The sequence below is a fragment of the Anguilla rostrata genome, chromosome 1, assembly GCF_018555375.3.
Source record: "Anguilla rostrata isolate EN2019 chromosome 1, ASM1855537v3, whole genome shotgun sequence".
Lineage (NCBI taxonomy): Eukaryota > Metazoa > Chordata > Actinopteri > Anguilliformes > Anguillidae > Anguilla > Anguilla rostrata.
In genome coordinates, this window is record NC_057933.1 from 70595830 (window position 1) to 70615121 (window position 19292).

The 19292-nt window shown below is 38.9% G+C and overlaps 1 protein-coding gene across 2 annotated transcripts; it reads left to right on the plus strand.

Annotated features, from left to right (window-relative positions):
• Nucleotides 1–1431: 1431 nt before the first annotated feature.
• On the plus strand, nt 1432–13187 carry rbfox1l (RNA binding fox-1 homolog 1, like). Of its 2 annotated transcripts, none has more exons than XM_064297873.1 (12): nt 1432–1853; nt 5976–6212; nt 9107–9286; nt 9450–9503; nt 9627–9719; nt 9951–10008; nt 10103–10162; nt 10573–10711; nt 11039–11078; nt 11169–11236; nt 11457–11538; nt 11978–13187. In XM_064297873.1, exons 1-12 carry the CDS (start codon nt 1767–1769, stop codon nt 12020–12022), a joined length of 1143 nt encoding a protein of 380 aa, XP_064153943.1. In that variant the 5' UTR covers nt 1432–1766; the 3' UTR covers nt 12023–13187. The 2 variants fall into 2 exon arrangements, with proteins under 2 accessions (XP_064153943.1, XP_064153933.1); XM_064297863.1 differs by lacking the exon at nt 1432–1853 and adding an exon at nt 5018–5202.
• The last annotated feature ends 6105 nt before the right edge of the window (nt 13188–19292 follow it).

Genomic DNA, 19292 nt, shown 5'->3' on the forward strand with positions numbered 1-19292 from the left:
CATTTCCTACAAGCCATTGCGCTCATACTTCCGCTCAACGACAGATCCCATACCAATTAACCTTATGGTTCCTATATAGTTCATTAAAAAAAAATTCCTCACCTTGGAAAGTTTCGAATTTCAAGGACTTTGATTCCTGGATTCTGGTGAGTTTTTAAGCCTGAAAATAACGTAAGAAGCACACTGCGCCTGAATTTTAAGTTTTTTCAAGTTGATTTGATTTTAGGAGAGAAATGTTCAAGATGAGTCCTTATGAATTTAGCTACGTTGTTCAGTTTTTAATAAATAACGACTTAACGTTACCTAAACAGACACCTTTCTGACACTTGTATGCATAAAAGTGTCATAATTTCACGCTCTAATGCAATGAAATATGAAAACTGGCTTTCACATTTGCAAGGATTGGTCTCACAGAATTAAGGGTGTGCAGGTGTTACTTTTCCACAGAAAAGACTAGACTGGTGTTGGGGAGAGGTGGAAATAGAGAAGTTCTTAAATTTATTTTATTCATTTATTTTTTACTGTTTGTGGTCTCAGGCCAGCTCAGATATTTCTATAACTGTGCCCACCAATGCACCATTTGTCTCCCTCTCCTGGTGAACTCTCTGAACAACAGTGTTTAATTTAAACAGCTCTATATTATATTTCTGGTAAGGGAGTTTGGAGTTTCAAGCTAAATAATTCCTATTATATATTTTTTTCTAGTTTTGTTGAAAGGTATACATTTGCTTTTCTCCCTGTGTATCTAGGCCCATTATAAAAATTGCCTCATTGTTTTAAACTCTGATTTCAAGTCCAGTGAGCTTTTTTGACTACAGAATCTGAATTTAGCATGTGTGTCACAACCCAATAACAGCCTGTGCCAGGCACTGTCTGCTTGTTTAGTGGAGGTGAATGGAATGTTGAATGAGTGTCTCCTGCATAAGTGTTTACAGTGTCATCTGTCTTATTTTCGCTGCATCACAGAAATGTAATTTATGTAATGGACATGTGAGTGTATAAAGAACATGAAGTTATGTTTGTGACTTAAAAAATGTTTTTGTTTGTACTTTGTGAATGTATTTGCAACCCAGTAATTAACTCACTGCTTCTGCAGGAGCACAAAATAAAGCTGTTCTGCATCTGAGTGAATGAGAGATTTACGCACAGCAAATGAGCCAACCAGAGCATATAATCTTAAGCGGTGTTTTTTATGGTTTAAGATAATTAGCCCCAGTGACTGGGCATTTGCATTTCAGGCCAGTTATCTGCTGAAAGAGTGTGTATGAACATGCAAAAGAATGAGGGAATAGCAGGACAGTCAGGGGGAGGGGTACAGCAACATGGAGAGAGGGAGAACTATTTATAAAACACTGAAACTGGACACTTTACATTTGTTTCTGTCTATCAGACCCCCGTACTGACAGACTGACAAACACACTGAAGTTCTCTCCCTCCCTCTCAGTCTGTCCATATCTCTGCCTTCTGCCAAGGCAGTGTGTCCATATCTCTACTCCAGCTCTCGTAAACTCTGTTGTAACAGAATTCGTTTTTTTGTCCTTTACTTTAAAAAGCCGGGAGGTTTTCCTTCCTTCCATCTCCAAACCTTTTTTCTTTTTTAAAATCTAATTGAACCCAGTGATCCCTTCTGGGTTCTGGATCCTCTTCTCTTTGTTTTCATATATTTTGGATTCCCCTCCATCTTTCCTTTCCCCCTTTTCTTCATCAAATTTTTCTCATCCTGCCCTCACTACTACTTTCTTTTCCTGTTCCTCTGGCTATGCACCATGCTCTCCTCTCCTACTGTGATTCTGCAGCCCTACGGACTGCCTGTCTACCCTCAAACTGCTTCCTGCTATCCCGGCATTGTACAGGTAACACACTCGGTCTCCCTCTTTTACACGCATGACACTTCACACCGTGCTCACAATGCTTCTGTATCTCGCTTTCTTTCTGTCTTCATCTTGCTTCCCTCGGTCTCAGAGAATTGTATTTTGAGAATTATATTCTGTGTTTTCTAGATTTTATTTTGTCAATCCAATATTCAATATCCAGAGACCTGATAGTACATTTAATTCAGTAATGCTGATTCACTGTCCTGATGACTCTGTGTGTGTGTGTGTGTGTGTGTGTGTGTTTATCAGGGTGTGTGTTTGCGTTTGTGTGTGTGTGTGTGTGTGTGTGTGTGTGTGTGTGTGTTTTCATCTGTGTGCGTGTATGTCTGCGTGTTATGAGGTCATTGTTGTCAAAATGTTAGATTGACTCATTTGTATGGTGGAATTGTGTAGAAACATGAAAGTATGTTGGAAGTACGTATTAGAATACAGATTGGGCCCACAATTTAAAAATTCAAAAGAGCTTTATATGTTCTTTAAATACAATTATGTGTATCTACACACACACACACATATGCACACATACTGTATATATATAAATTTCATCCCCAAGTACTGACTCAGGGTCAGTATCAACTTTCTACATAAAAGTGCGGACATTTTGATTAGTGATTGGCAAAATGAAATCTGATTGGTTGCTGGAGGTGGAAGTGTTCAGAGCTCATGGATGTGCATTTCTATGTGTTGGAAACATAACTACTAGTACTATACCTACACAATTTCTCAACATTTTAAATTTGGAACAATGATATGACTGAGAATGCATTGTGTTCAGAATGAGCCAAACCCAGTACCAGAGTAAGAACTTGCATCCATGTTAGGACTTTTATATGTTGTAATTCAAGGTCATGTGTTTTCAGATATATTTAGTCTGCATTCCTCAATTATACAAATAACAAATATATAAATTAATTGTTTTGTGAATAAGTTAGTACTGGAACATTTCTGTGAATAAATGGCAGGACAGATATTATGTGTCTCTGCAGTTTCTCTTTGTCACCCTGCGTGTATTTTTAGCATGGTCCTCAGAGAACAGATTAACACTCTTCTAGGGTCTGGACTCTATGTTCTGGTCAGGGGAGATAGTGGAGTTAACATGGAAGGCATGATTACTTGTCCATTAAGCAATGTGATGAGATGGGCTGAGGAAAAACAGGAGTGACAATCCTTATAGTCCGATTGCATCAGCGTATGCCATCGAGAACATTTCTAAGTGGAAGGACAGGTTTTTTAATTCAGATTTGTCATTGAGATTCCTTGTGAAATCGTAGTCTCGTCCCAGTAAGAAATACACCAGCCTATCAATGGAGCATTCTGAAATATGTACACAGTATAATTTAAAATGGTTGGGTATCTATTCATTTGTCAGTGTATCACAGCATGCGTCTGTGTTTGGCACAAAGTTCTCAATGGTGGGAGCCTTTCTTTAAGAGCCACATCTGCAGCTCTTGTCATCATTGAGTCAATGGAAACTCAGCTGTCCCAGCCAGCACCTGGCTACGGGCCACTGACCTTTGACCAAATAATGTGACAGCTGACGTGGGGGAAGGGGGTCGGCAACAAATGGTGGTTTAAAAAAAAAAAAAAGGTTGCTGAGAAAGAAAGGGGGATTGGGGCTTTGCATATACGCTGACTACCGGCAAACGGTCACCTAACGGTACAGACAAAATGGAGACAGAGAGGTGGCCGGTATCAAATGTGTTCTAGTATCTCCCTCTCTCAGGCCCACTCCATGTATGGCGTGAGTTTGCCAAGGTCAGAGAAGCAGCACAGACGATCAAGTCGTTGGTGCCGAGGGAGATGTACAGTGGGCCGCCCATCTACTGAATGTGTTACAAGAGAACGGAGCTTTCAAATGTATGCGAGACTGTTGTGTATGCACGAGAGTACCATATCCTGAGAAAATCCATTGCTGAGAAGCACTGGGGGAACAGGGGAACATTTGCAATAGTCTATAACAGATTTCTGCATGCATGTCTTCAGTAGGCGAAACAGTGACCTCTTGTTTAGAATGCAACAATGTGGGCTTATGCATTTTGGGACAGGTATAGATTATTTATTGTAACTGCAGGCCACCTTTACCCTTTCAATCTCTTCTACCAGTTTCACTTTCCTACATTTAAATCTGAAACTACTAGTTGTAGCGCTACTCATCTTTGTCCATTGTTTAATTCATTTATTGTCTAACTCAGATCAGTTTATTTTGGGTTAAGCAGGCTAAAATTATTACAATTCTTTATCCCTGTTAGACTTATGTTCCAAGAAAAATCGACTCAGTTACAGGGAACTGTGCAATGCACAGGTGCAAGAATCACAGGTTTTAAACATTCCATTTGTTTTTTTTTTTAATCATATTCTCAGATGATTATATGTGCATGGTTTTCCAAATACACATCATTCTTGCACCAGTGGAGGTTTGTACAATTTTATGTCTGTGTCTGATGCCTCACCGGTTTTGTGTAGTTACTATACTGGTTTTTGTCAGAAAGTATCTTGTAAGTTCTTTTATCTTCCACCTTTCCCTATCTGTCCCTATCAGTTTACAGCTAAATATACCGTTCTCAGTAGTCACTGAGAGCAGTGGCGTAGGTTTCGTTTGAACATTGGGGGGGGGGACATTAAACTGGGGGTCCTCCCCCAGGAAATTTTTAGCGTCAAACACTTCATTTCCTGCATTCTGGTGAATTTTTATGCACCAATTTATGTCTTTTCTGCATCAATTTATGGTGGAAATGTCTTTATGTAAAGGAAAACTCACAAAATTCAGTTTTTATTGGGGGGGCACAAATGCACGTGTTCTAAATATTGAAGGGGACGTATCCCCTGCGCCCCCTCCCGAAATCTACGCCTATAACTGACAGCAACAGCTGAGAGGTTAAAAGAGGGTGAGAGGAAGAGTGTTCATCAGAGGGAAAGATAATCTGACAGTGTGTTTCCCTTGTTATTCAGTGTCTGTTACCAATGGTGCATTTTTTACAAAAAAGCAATTTACCTATTTACTGGAATTCGACCAATTAGGCAGGCGGTTTATATCCTACAAAATGCAGAAGTGACATTTTTTTAAAGATGTATTCTTAGGTTTCAGTTGACCATGCATGTACTCTAACTACAATTCCTGAGGATTTTTTTAGTGGGGAGTTTGTGAAATAGAATGATTGACATGCACAAATGAACACAGCTGGCACTGCACCCCCTCTTTTCCCCACCCACCTGGCATTTGATTGGCCAATCCATGGAACATAGGATGTTGTGGGCGGGTGGATGTGTATCAGTAAATATGAGGCAGTTGTTCATCAGTGAATCAGAAAGTTTGGAATGCAGTAACGGGGTAAGACAATTTATCCATCCAAGAGCTGTGTACTATTTGTGTGTGTATGTGTGTGAGTGAGAGAGAGAGAGTTTTTGTGGCCTTACGTGCCTTCGTATATACTGTATGTTTATAGACTCATTAATAATGAATAGGTATAGTTTACCCAAGCTATTTTTAAGCATAGTGTTCATCTGAATATTTATAGTTGTTTCTGAATGTTTATATTTAACTCACAGGAAACAACATAACTTGTCTTGAATTAAGGTGGTGGTATGTTTCTCTTGATCAGTATTTATGTTAAATGTAAAAGTTTCCATGCAGTCTTTATATTACACACACAAAGTGTTGTGTGAGCCATCTGTAAAAGTTGAAAGAACACTTTCATTAAAATGGCTGATTAGAAGGGTTAATGAATGCACATTCATTGTTTTGTATGTTTGATAATGTTGTGAAAATAATAAAATAATACTAGACAATCTATGAAAATGCACAATATAACTATGTATTGAATAGTTTTTAAATTATTCATATTCAAGTGAAGATTGATTTCATGTTGAAGTATAGGTGGTCTTTTTATTTTATTTTTTGCTTTGTTTGCTGCAGGACAATTTATGTTACGTGAAATGTATATTCCTTATACGATAATATAATATTCATACTAGTAAATTGTAAAATGTAGAACTTTTTTACGATTACATTCCAGCTCTGAGGATCTATCATTTTAAAATTTAATAGATTTATTGTGAGTATAGCAATATTATTTTTAATTGCAATACTCTTTCTCCTCACAGGGGGCCCCAGCACAAGAGGCGGGGCCAGGCAGCGCTGACCCTGCCCTCTCACAGGTGTACGCCCCCCCTCCATCCTACCCTCCGCCTGGTCAAGCCCCACCCGCACCTCCTGGCCGACTGCCACCTCTAGACTTCAGCCCCGCCCACCCAGGCTCAGAATATCAGGAGCACCACCAGCTGAGGGTCTACCAGAGCTCACAGCATGAAGGAGCAGACAGCCTGGCAGCCAGTGGCGCGGTAAGGCTGAAGGCTGTGCCGGTTCTCTGGGTTCACAGAATGAGTGCTTTTTTGGAGGAAGGGAATAGGTCACAGAGAGACTGAAGTGTATCAGCAGAGGAAAAGAGTGTTAAAGAGTCACATTGTGAAAAAATTCAGATTGAGCACAGGGAGGGACATTTCAGGGGCAGTAATGAGAGACTGTAATAATTTGAAGTATTCCAGAATTAATTCTGTCATTTAGATACTACTAAGGAAATGATCTGTTTGTTGATGTAACAAAGATTGACTGGGTTCAGAAATAGTTAAACAGAATACAATTACATAAAATGTCATATAATATATAATTTCACAAAGTGTATTTATATATATATATATATATATATATATATATAATTTTTATGACAGTTACTTAAAAAACTACAAATGGGTTGACAATTTTTGAATTGCTATCAGGTGGCTGTAAAAAAAAAAAAAGGTATTGATTAGATACAACTAAGAAACATGTCTGCCTATTGTATACTGAAACGGCAGATAGCGTGTCCCAATCTGTTCTGAAGTATCTCAGTACTGCTAAATTTAGCCTGCCGCCTCCACATCTCTGCCCATGTAAGGAAATCTATTTGGCACACGGCAGGAGAGTGGAGAAGTAGATGGGGGTTTGTTTTTTAAAAGATATCCCACCCACAGCTTCTTGAAATAGATCAGGTAATCCCAATGTTGTCAACAGATATCTGTTTAAATCATGTTTCAGTGCTGGGGTTTGGTAGGTGCAGATAGCACAGAGAGTAGAGAAGGATATATAAGGTATTAGGTGTGTTTGTTCATGGGACCAAATGGAGTACAACAGGGTTTTGCACATTTATCAGGTGTTTTAATGGATTATTTGATCTGTAGATGTTGAATGTTAGCAATGTTTCTTATTATAATAATGATGTGTGCAGTTCCCAATGGTGCCAGTGTCCTACAGACATTCTGTACAGTACATGTGTTAAAAGGAACAATGCCCATATTACCACTGCTCAATTAAGTCTAGGGACACAACCTGGCAAATTCCATTTAATAGCAAAGACACAACAGTCAGTCATCCACTGCAATATTTATGGGAAAAAAATTCAACATTTTCTTCTATATTAAAGGTGTTTTACGGCCACATTTATATATTCCGTTGCTAGAGCTCCCAGTGTTACAAGGTCCTGATATTCGGAAATTGAGACGCCGCCATGAAGGGGGGGGTTTGGGGGGAGGCAGACCGGATGACCCCTCCCCCTCCGAAATATCTCTCAGGTTCAGAAAACACTCTGCATCGTGACATGACACCATCACCCCAACTCAACCCCCTTCTCCCTCTCCAGTCCCACCTCCCAGTGTCTCTTCCCTTGCCTCGTATGTGCAGTGTGTACGTAGATGCGAGTAGGTGGGTGTTGTGTGTGTGCTGTCCTAGTTACTGCAGCTAGGTATGGCAAGCCAATGCAGCGATATAGTGTGTATGTGTGTGAAGCAATTTTGTATGTCTGTCTTTCCCTTTGTGTCCACCCTCCTATTAATAAATTCCCCCTCGGAATCTTGGGTAATGACCTTTAACCCGTGGCAGAAAAGCAGCACCGTGACCCCAGACTGACATTTTAGAAAACTTTCACCATTCACCCCACCCCACCCCACCCAAGCTTTTTGCGCAACGTCCTGCCTGTGTGGCCTATCACTTCCTTTTTGTTTTTTTTTTGTTGTTTTTTTGTTTTGTTTTTGCTTTTCTGCAGGCATTTGGCATTCTCTCTGTCCACAACTATTGCTACTTTCTGTGGATTTATCCTCTGCATTTAGGATCAATATATGGAACTGCATTAATCGCTCCCTCTTGCTCTCTCTTCATCTCTCTCTCTCTCTATCAAGCCTGCCTTCATTTTAGTCTTTTGCGTTTTTTATATTTTTCATTTTTCACTTTTTACTTTTTCATTTTTCTTTTCTGCTGTCTATTCTCTCTCTTCTGCTCATGCTCATACTTGTTTTTTTGCCATTTTTTTCCACTCCATTTTGTTTGGATTCATTTAATCTCTTGGTTTTTGAAGGTCATAACAGTTTTGTTGCGTTTGAGAAGACAGGTTGACACACACACACACTGTGGCATCGTGGTGCATTGTGGGATAGTGGATGTCTTGGCCTTGTCGCACAATACTTCCTTGTTTTGTTTTGCATGAGGGCATTTTATTGACATTAAATAAGTATTTTGATGTAAGCAAAAATAGCAAGTGTTTTTAAAAGTGATGTTTTCTTATGCATATTATTATTATTTGCAACTATGCATTGAGCAGCAGCTCTCCCTTTATAGCCTTGGGGGGTTGTGTCTTTATTCTTCATTAATGCTTTTAAGTTGTGTAAAGTCAAGGTTATTTCACATGTAATTTCTCTAACGGGCATGTAGTTAGAAGCCTAACTAAAATGAAAAATTCACGCCTCCTCACTTTTTGCTTGAGAAGGACCACTGGATGGAGAATGCTCGTGTACTTTTGGTCTGTTTATCCTAAGTAACTGGAATACTGTTTCTTCTCAAAGTGAAACGTAATGTTGAATATTATATTTTATAGTACAGTTATGTTCATTCCTAATAACACAATTGTGTTCAGAGACAGATGAAACTAATTTGTAAACAGTTAAATGCCCAAATTCTGGGTCTTGCAAGCATTCAAATTTTAGACAGATGCAGATACAGATAAAGTGTTCAAGTATTAACTGTTTTTTTCTTATCTCCCACTTTAACATTTCTCCCTTTTCTATCTCTTTCTGTCCACATCCCTTTCTTTTTCCTTCTTTGCTCCTGTTCTATCTCTGTACCTGCTCTGTCATATTCTATTCCTTTATTTTTCCTCTCCTTCAACCCCTACGCTCTACCCTTGCTCCCCTGAATTCTTCTCTCTCAGGATGACTCTCTGGCTCCAGTGACCTCTGACCCACAGTCTCTCAGCGTTTCTGTGTCGTCAGGAGGTGGGGCAGGGAGCGGAGGGGAGGAGGAGGGGTCAGGCAAAGCCCAGCCAAAAAGGCTGCACGTTTCCAACATCCCATTTAGGTTCCGGGACCCTGATCTTCGACAGATGTTTGGGGTAAAGGAGAAATTAATGCTTTCCCAAAAATGATTAGTAATGCTGACTCAGCCAAATTATAGTTATCGAACAAATACGCTAATGTTATGATCAGTTATATAAAATATATAGGAATGAACTGCTTTTTCCAATATGATGATGACGTGTGGTTTATATTTTTCAGCAATTTGGGAAGATTCTGGATGTGGAAATTATCTTCAATGAGCGAGGATCAAAGGTGAATGACTTAATGCACTTTCAACACCCTTTGTGAAATAAATAATAATTACATGCAGTTCTTTTCCTTTAATGTCCTTGGTCTAGTTTTTGTGGTTTTAACACTTTGTTTATCCTGTCCCAGGGCTTTGGCTTTGTGACGTTCGAGAGCGCGATGGAGGCAGACAGAGCCAGAGAGAAGCTCAATGGGACAATAGTGGAGGGCAGGAAGATAGAGGTGAGTAAACTATAGATAAACTGTTGAGACATCTGAAATGCTCTCCTGTCTGTTATCCTGTGGTGTCATGCACTAGGAGCTTCATTGTTTTGTGTGTTAATTTTGGCGTTCTTCTGAATCTTTATGCTAAGCTATTTGGATGTAAAATGCAAATTTCCTTCAAGGGCAATAATGGCTCCATTTAAAAAGATATTACAGCAAAGGTGTACTCTTTATTGTGATTCTGCGCAGGTGAATAACGCCACAGCGAGAGTGGTCACCAAGAAACCGCAGACTCCCCTTGTGAATGGTGAGGATCCATGTCTCGCTCTTTTGTTCGGGGTTCATCAGGGCTCTGTACTGGGGCCTGTATGTTGATGTCACTCTGCTCTCTCACTCTGCAGCTGCTGGATGGAAGATCAATCCAGTAATGGGTGCAATGTATGCACCGGAACTGTACACAGGTGAGTCTGTTTGCCAGAGCTGACCCGACCCAAAAAGCGACATAAGCGCCTGCTTAGGGCCCTGCGACCACTAGGGGGCCACCTAATTATTCTAAAATACATATTTATAATGTTGGGTTGGGGGGCCCCAAAATCAAATTCTGATTAAGGACTCTCAAAGACTAGTGCTGGTAGTGATGTTAGCCTTAGTGCATTGGTGTCTTAATCTGAATTTAATTACTCAAATTGAATTACCCATGCTGTGCCGAGCCCAGCCCATTTATTCAGTTGTGTATTTTACTGAAGGTGTATCAGTTTAGCTAAGGGCAAAAATCGTCAAATTTATACCATTAGCCTATAGTAATACCATAAATTACTGCTGTCCCGTTTCTATAAAGTTCAGCTTAATCACCTCTACCTTTCAATCTCAGTTGCCAGTTTTCCCTACCCTGTTGCCACGCCGACCTTGGCTTACAGAGGGTCTGCTCTCCGGGGCCGAGGACGAGCCGTGTACAACACCATTCGCTCAGCTGCTGCGGCCACGCCTACAGCTGTCCCCACCTACCCTGGGTTAGCATCGGCCTGTACCGATATCCATTCACCTACTTCTCTCATGTTACAGGCATATACTGTGTGTGAAAATTTTATTTTATTTTTTATGGAATATTCCTTATAGTGTAGGTTTCACCATATTAGAGTATATAGTTCTTGAGATTAAGACCAGAGACCCATGTTCCCTACAGGGGACAAGAGTGAATTGCCGGGTGTAAGGAGGATATGTATTTTCTGAGTTTATTTATAATATGAACATGGTTAATAGATTTTCTCCATTCTATTGTGACTTCAATTCAGATTTTGTTTTTACATTGCATTACTGAATTTATTCCTGTGTTGCAGTGTGGTGTACCAAGATGGCCTATATGGAGCAGAGGTTTATGTAAGTCCCGCTATTTAAGCCAGTCTTTCCTGTATGAGAGAGCTGTGATGGCTGCCTGTGAATCTGACCTGACTCTTTCCCCTTTTGCAGGGGGGATACCCTGCAGCCTACCGGGTAGCTCAGTCAGCTTCTGCTGCTACAGCAACATACAGTGACGGGTGAGTGGACAGTGAACTCCAAGCTAGCAGGGTCGTGTGAGAGAGCAGATGTATGGCTTTGGATACATACAGTAAAGTGTCATCCAGTATGCCTGACCGTGAACCTGAAAGTCATGGTTGTTGCATAATACAGCACCATCAGCACAACTGGATTTTTCTATTATTTCCATCAGTAGAATTTAAGTTTTTCAGGTTTGAACAACACTCCTTCTTTTGTCAGGTATGGCAGGGTTTACACAGCTGCTGCAGATCCTTACCACCATTCAGTGGGACCGACTGCTACTTACGGAGTTGGAACAGTGGTGAGATTTGATTTAACTATTCTAACAAATGCAACAGCATACATTCTGCACTCTTGTGCATCTGGCTGGACTTTTAAGGTTAATTTAAGTTTAGAAAATGACTAATGCAGTCCTTGCTTGCTAATGCAGTCCAAACTAAGTTATCCTTGTATTTTGTAAATGATTTGGGTTAAATATAGAGGGAAGTACAATTTTATGGCCCAAACTGAGTTTGAGCTGAAGTACAGTTCAGAGACAAGCTGTGGGACTGGGTATCAACATTGTGTTTTTTGCCTTTATACTTTGACCATGATTCAGAAAAATAATCTGTTTTAACAGAGCTTACTCAGTCAACATTCCAGAAACTGTCTGACAGTTATATTTACTGTTATATATTATATGTAATCTTGTATTAGGAAGCAAATATAATACGTGCCATTTTTATATCTTGTAATGGTAGGCAAGTTTGTACAGAGGAGGGTACAACCGCTTCACACCCTATTGACCCACCTTGTGAGCTGCTGTGACTTCACTTCCCTTCTGGCTGAGAAGTGGCTCTATCACGGGACAGGTTTGGCATCGAGACCAGTCCAGGAAATGACGTCACGTTCTGTTTTGACCGCTGCACCCAAAGACTTTGAAACCAGCTGTAAATATTGTCAGAATTATAAAATATTTATTTAAGTAGAACATTGTTACAAAGGGGTAATTTAATTTAAAATAGCTTATTTTTTGATCAACCTGTGTTGATCGTGCTGCTCCAAAATTCATGATGCAATTGGGGAAGTCTCATCAAAGTACAAACTAAAGGCTCAAAAAACACGTAATTCAGTTCTGCATAGGATCTTGTGATGACACTGAAGTACTCAGCCCAGGCGTAACAAAAAGAAAAACTAATTTGTGAAGTATGTGAGGATGTTGAATTATGGGTAGTATCCCAATAAGTGCTAAGGTACCATACCTCAGTGGCATAATAGACATGGCACAGCTATAAAATTATATTTTTTTAGGTTTTATAGACGTGTGACTGTGTCCTACGATTGACAGTGTGTAATTACAGTGTGCAATAACATGTTCAGTGGTGTTAGGGAACCTGATGATGTCACTAGTTAGTCGTTTTTAAAAAGTAGTGTACACTGCTTGAGTGTACGTGCGTGCGTGTGGGAGAGTATACTGTCATTACAGAATTAACAAAAGCACAAAATGTGAGAGACAGCAATGGCGCTAGTGGTATAGAAGTTCAGTAGGATTTTGGCAATGCCTCCATGAAAAAGGTGCTTTCAGCCTAGTTTTACTTTTGAAACAATCTACCTCTAATCCTTTATTTGTTCTTTACATTTTTAAAATTCATGTAGTTCTCAGTCCTGGTCATAATTTTTACATAAAACATAAAATAGGACAAAAATGGTACAAAATATTTTTGTTGCACATTATAGTTCTGTTCTGTCTATGATGGGCTTGATTTAATATGTAGTTATTTACCTAACATTCTAACCTATTGCTATGTTTCTCTGTCATTCTGTTTCCCTGGCTTTGCATTTTTAACTCTTCTCAACTTGCCTTTCAGTGTTTTTCCTTCTTTCACTGTGGTTACTTTTCCTTCTGTCTTTATATGCTATTCTCAGTGATCTTTGTTTGCTAGCCTGTCAATAAAATTCTTTTTTCCCCTCTTTTGGTCTCTTCACCTTTGTCTCTCTGTTTCTTTGTCTTTCCATCTTCCTTTATTTCTATTCTAAAATTACTCAGCTTTTCTTGTGAATCCTATATAATCTTTCTCTAGTGTTGCCTTCCCTTGTATATTCAATGGTTTGCCATCTACCCAACCTTTGCTTTAGTTGCTTTGAAGACATTAAGATTTTTGTAAAAATGCTACTTTGTTATCTTAACAGAATTCCCAAACATATTCAACTGCGTGGCATGTAATTAGATTTATGGGACTTGGTACAAACAGAACAAGTATCCACTAATGTTTTCTGGATCAGAGACACTGAGCTAATTGATTTGACCCCTATGTATTCGTAACATTAACTACGAATAAATATAGTTTTTTGGCCAAATAGCTAACTAATGATAATTTTGCTAATTATTATTTTGTGTCTGCTATCTTAATTCATTTATGTACTCTTCTTCAGCATTTCAAATATTTTGCCTGTCTATTATACATGTTTTACAACACCCTGTTATCAAGGTTGGGGTCAAATCCATTTCAATTCAGTCAATTTGCGTGGAAATTAATTAACATTTAATTAATGAATAGAAAAATGGTTTGGAAAAATGGAAAAATTAACTAGTTTTTATTTAATTTCTGGAATTGACTGAAATCTGTCTCTGTGTCTTCAGATCTCTGTCTGTTAATCTGCATTGCCATGCACTCGTCTCTACATTACTCTGTGTAGTTTAACACAGTGCTTCATGCTCCACTGTCCTGCTACTCTCTGCTCTCTTATGCTGAGCTCTGCCGTGGGGTCTTTTGCGTTTGCCCTGCTTGCCGCTCTCTACCCACCCTGCTCCTCTCTACATCTCTCCCACCCATGCTTAGTAACTGAGTTTTGTGCCTCTCTTTTCTCCTCTTACTTTCTGCATTTCTCTATTATTCTGCTGGCTGTGGGATTAGACCTGTGCTCTCCAGATTCTGTTTCCTCCAGCAGGCTGTACTATCTGATAGCTCACTGTAGTGGTGCCATCGGGAAATAGAAGTTTTCTGTGTGAACCCAAAACAAACTGCCAATTGAAAACCAAATAATGTTATTATGTAGTCATTACATAAATTCTCGGTTGATTTTCTCTTTGATTTTTATTGGCTCTTCTCAAATGAAATGTAAGAAGGGTTTTTAAAAAAAAAAATTTTTATCATGCTTTTATAAAACATTCTGCTCTATTTTCCCTTTCTCTTTCTCTCTAGTTTTTTCCTGCATGTTTTCTGTCCTGTGCTTATTGGATAACATTTTTACTATATTCACTTAAAAAAATACCTGTTGCCTCTGGGTTTATATCTTTGCCATTGGTAAATTGGCTATATTTGCTCATTTCTAAACACGTTATTTCTGTGTCTTTACCTCCTTTTTCCTCCTGTCGCTTAGCTCTCCTGCCTTTTGCATGTTCTTAGCGTGTATCACAGCTGTATGGCCTGTTTTCAGACTGCACAGCTGTATTTTACCGTTTCCTTATATCTATCTACATTTTTACATACCTATCTCTATCTCCTTGTCTGCACAATCTATGTCTCTCTCTCTACACAGCTGAACGTAATTCTGCTCTAGTCTACTGCATTGCTGCTGTTTCTTAACTCTGACTCTATCCTCTTTACTGTTTTCTCCATGTTTCTCTCTAGTTTAGTCCTGCATGATACTTTCCTGCTATTGCTAACTCTGTGACATTATTTCTCTTCTTCTTTCATGTACTTGATTTGCCTTGTCTGCCTTTGCATTTGCTTTCCTGGCAGTTTTCCTTCTCTTTACTTCTGCTTTTCTCTCCCTTTCTCTGTCTCCTTTTCTCTGTTCCCCTGCTGCTTTTCCTCATTGATATGCTTTTTCAATGCGCATTATGGTTTTTAAACCCACAGTATTAGTCACTGGGTTATGAAACTCCGACAGTTCTTAGAGTTGAACGAGAAGTTGCAGTGTGTTTAAAAAACCAAAGAGCCAAAAAGTGGAGATACATTACGAGGCTCATGGACGACACAGTCGATATGCTTTACCATTGTCCTTTTAAATACTTTACAGTGTGCTTCTCTGCCCATGTTCTAGTCTGCATTTCCTTTCTATGGTGTACTTTCCTCTCTTTCTACTATCCTCTTTTTTTGCTTCACTGTAATCTCTGCTTCACTCTGTCACATCAGTGAGTGCATGTGCTGCACCAAATGACAAAATGACGCATCCTGTCCTTTTCCTTTGTCTCTCTGTTATTCTTTCTTTCCCTCTATTTGTAACTCACGTGTTTCATCTTATAGATATGTACATTTCTATTTGTGTATTAGTCTGTGTTTCTCTCTGCTATTTTAATGCAGTACTTGCTAGTCTACTGCACTGCACTCGACTGATACTACTTAATTCATTCTTATTCTCTATCAGTCTATCTTCTCTACTGTATTTCCATGTTTCTCACTTGTTCACTTCTGCATGATACTTTCCTATTAGATGTACTCTGTAGCATTCTTCCATTTCTTTCTTATGCTTGCTTTTCTGCCTAATGATCATATCAGTATAATTTCTTAAAGACAATCACTTTTTTCTCTTGCATTTCGTGTTCATTAAGGATATATACCTACATTTCCTAACTTACTTAAAGAGGAAAATAACATTTCCTTTTGACGTAAAGTATGCCATTACTAAACGTGAGATTTGGAGGTCTGACACAGCATGTCTGTTCTCTGATGGATATTTATTTCAAGTTCTCCACTTCTGTTTTGGATACCGCTAAGTGGAAACACTGATTGGTTAAAATGTAAATCACTGTGCTACTTACACAGGCAACACAGTCTCCAAAGGAACACTACCAAATGCTACTCCTGTTGTGGGCAATATAAGCACTTTGCGGCTTTCAGGATACACTTTTAATCTGGCGAATGAATTATGCGTAATATGATCATTTTGATTGCATGGGGTCTAAAACTTTAACTAAAATGGTTTTCCTTACTCTTTATTTCTGCTTATTTCCCTTCTTTTTCCTCTATTTTAACCATTGACTATGCTTGTCTATTTGTAATCATTCTTGTTTTAATCTTTCCTAAAGCTTATATTTCTATTGCTCTGTTAGTTTCCTTTTCAGTACTGTATAGTGTGCTTCGCTAAGTCTTTGCATGATTCTGTATTTCCCCTCTTGACTATTCTCTCCACTCTTTTCTACTGTCCTCTTCGGTTCTCTGCACTGTACTTTACTCCTGTGTATTAATCTTCTTTCTATGCATGTTATGCACCAAATATGAAGACACTTCTGTCCTTTTTCTCTGTCTCTCTCGGTTTTTCATAATTTCCCTCTCTTTCATATTTGCTCTTTTACTTCCTGCTTTACTTCCTGATATTTATCATATCCTGGCTTTGCTTTCTCCTTCCTATTCTGTCACGCTCCCTGCATTTTGACTAGTTCTACTATTCTACTCCTTTGCTGTGTCCTTTATTCTGTCTCTGTCTGTCTGCCTATCTGTTAATCTGCATCGATGGGTACATACAGCACAGAGCGCTATGTTAAACTGTGCACTGGTCTCTGCATTACTCTGTGTAGTTTAACACAGTGCTTCATGCTCCACTGTCCTGCTACTCTCCGCTCTCTTATGCTGAGCTCTGCCGTGGAGTTTTTAGCGTTTGACCTGCTTGCCGCTCTCTACCCACCCTGCTCCTCTCTACATCTCTCCCACCCATGCTTAGTAACTGAGTTTTGTGCCTCTCTTTTCTCCTCTTATTTTCTGCATTTCTCTGTTATTCTGCTGGCTGTGGGATTAGACCTGTCCTCTCCAGATTATGTTGCCTCCAACAGGCTGCACTATCTGAAGGTTTATTTTAGGAGGAAGTGTTTTACAGAAGTACACTAGTCCAAATAAATACATGCCAGATAGTGGAGTGCCACAGGTTTGCTGTTACATCACTACATAGAATACCTCAAGTTTGACTGACCTCTTTGAATTTAAATTGCTCTCCTCGTATTAAATGCTATTAATAGTGTCACTCACCTCCTAAAATAAAGTTGGGTTTTAATTCTTTTCCTGCCTTTATTTATTTTTAGACATTCTGCAATTCTGTACTTTTCCATGTTTTGTGTAGTTTTTTGGCACTGTACTGTCCTTGAGTTATTTCTTTGCTTATTCTTATTAAAACATTACTGCTATTTTTGTTTTTTGCACTATGCTTGTTTTGCTGTCTTTCTGCCCTTACATCTGCCAAATTGAAACTGTTTCTAAATATTGTGTTTAGCTTCTTTCCGTCTTTTTCAGCAGGTCTGCTTCTTTTCATCTTCCTGTCTGCTTCTTTTCCTCTTCCTGTCTGCTTCTTTTTCTTTTTTTGCCTGTCTGCTTCTTTTCCTCTTCCTGTCTGCTTCTTTTTCTTTTTTGCCTGTCTGCTTCTTTTCATCTTCCTGTCTGCTTCTTTTTCTTTTTCTGTCTGTCTGCTTCTTTTCCTCTTCCTGTCTGCTTCTTTTTATTTTCTACCTGTCTGCTTTTTTCCTCTTCCGGTCTGTTTCTTTTCATCTTCCTGTCTGCTTCTTTTCCTTTCTTCTGCCTGTCTGCTTCTTTTTCTTTTTTGCCTGTCTGCTTCTTTTCCTCTTCCTGTCTGCTTCTTTTTCTTTTATTTTCTGTGTATCTGCTTCTTTTTCTGTCTGTCTGCTTCTTTTCCTCTTCCTGTCTGCTTCTTTTTCTTTTTTCTACCTGTCTGCTTTTTTCCTCTTCCTGTCTGCTTCTTTTCCTCTTCCTGTCTGCTTCTTTTTCTTTTTTCTACCTGTCTGCTTTTTTCCTCTTCCGGTCTGCTTCTTTTCATCTTCCTGTCTGCTTCTTTTCCTTTCTTCTGCCTGTCTGCTTCTTTTACTCTTCCTGTCTGCTTCTTTTTCTTTTTTTCTGCCTGCTTCTTTTCATCTTCCTGTCTGCTTCTTTTTCTTTTTTCTGCCTGTCTGCTTCTTTTCTTCTTCCTGTTTGCTTCTTTTTCTTTCTTTTTCTTCCTGTCAGCTTCTTTCTCTCTGTTCTGCTTCTGTTTTACAATATACCTTATTCTTATTTGTCAACAAATTTTCTACTCTTTTTGTATATGCCTTTGCGTATCTGCTACTGTTTACTTAATGCTGTATTTCTCCTGTCTCTATGCTCCCCTTACATGTTGCCTTGTGCTTATTGTAGTAATTGGCTGAAATATTTTTGTTTTATGATTTTCTTTGCAGTCTTAGCGTACTCTGTTTTTGCACAGCCTTTATTTCCTTTTATGTTTTACTTCACTTCTCTATTTAATTACCAGAGGTGGAAAATCAAAGTTCAGAAAGTAAAATGCCTCCCAAGTATCATTCCAAACACCTGTATTTGCTAATTAGCGCAATTCTTCAGCTGGGAGGTAGAACTAGTGAAATCTGCTGGCTGAGTTCATACCTGGGAGAAACACATGGCAGGACTTTTGCTTTGCTAACCCTTGGACTTTCCACTTCTGTTAATTACTCTCCTTTTTGTTTTATTTTCCTCTGTATATTGCTAACCCTTCTCTCCTCTTTAATTTTCTGCTGTGTCACCTAGAGCTGGGTCATATAATAATCTGAAACACTTTAATCCTAAAGACAGCAGTTCATTTCCTGGACCATTCTCAAACATTTTACTAATATACTGAACAAAATAATTTTATTTAATTTTTTCACATGATTGTACATTTTGGTTAGCGAAATATTATGTTGAACATGCTCTGGGATCTGCAGAAGTGTTTTCAATATTATCAGCATTTAGAGTTTAAAATGTTTGTTTTTCTTTCCCGTCTTGTATCTCTGAAGTTGTGTTTTGTACTCTCTCCTGGTTTCTTTCTATTCAGTGTTATCTAAACTTTATGTTTCTGTTTTTCCCCTTTTTGCAGTACTTTCTGTGCCCACTTCCATGTTATGCTGTTCCCCTCAGTGAGTTCTTATTGTATACCGCAACAGAGTTATAGCCATTATATGAATATCTTTTGTTTCTGCCTACTTAGTCTCTCTGTTACATTAACACGGGCTGTTTTATTTCTACTGCTTTACCTTTACAGTACTGTAATGCATGCTCCTGCCTGTGACTCATTCTACATTTTCCTTTTTTCTCTACTGCCTGTCTTTTCTACTGCCCCCCT

Coding starts and splice junctions, on each gene's coding strand:
- rbfox1l (XM_064297863.1), top strand. CDS start 5,107: ATGGAACATAGGATGTTGTGGGCGGGTGGATGTGTATCAGTAAATATG. Junction 10,009..10,102: donor GCAGACTCCCCTTGTGAATG/GTGAGGATCCAT, acceptor CTCACTCTGCAG/CTGCTGGATGGAAGATCAAT. Junction 10,163..10,572: donor TGCACCGGAACTGTACACAG/GTGAGTCTGTTT, acceptor TTTCAATCTCAG/TTGCCAGTTTTCCCTACCCT.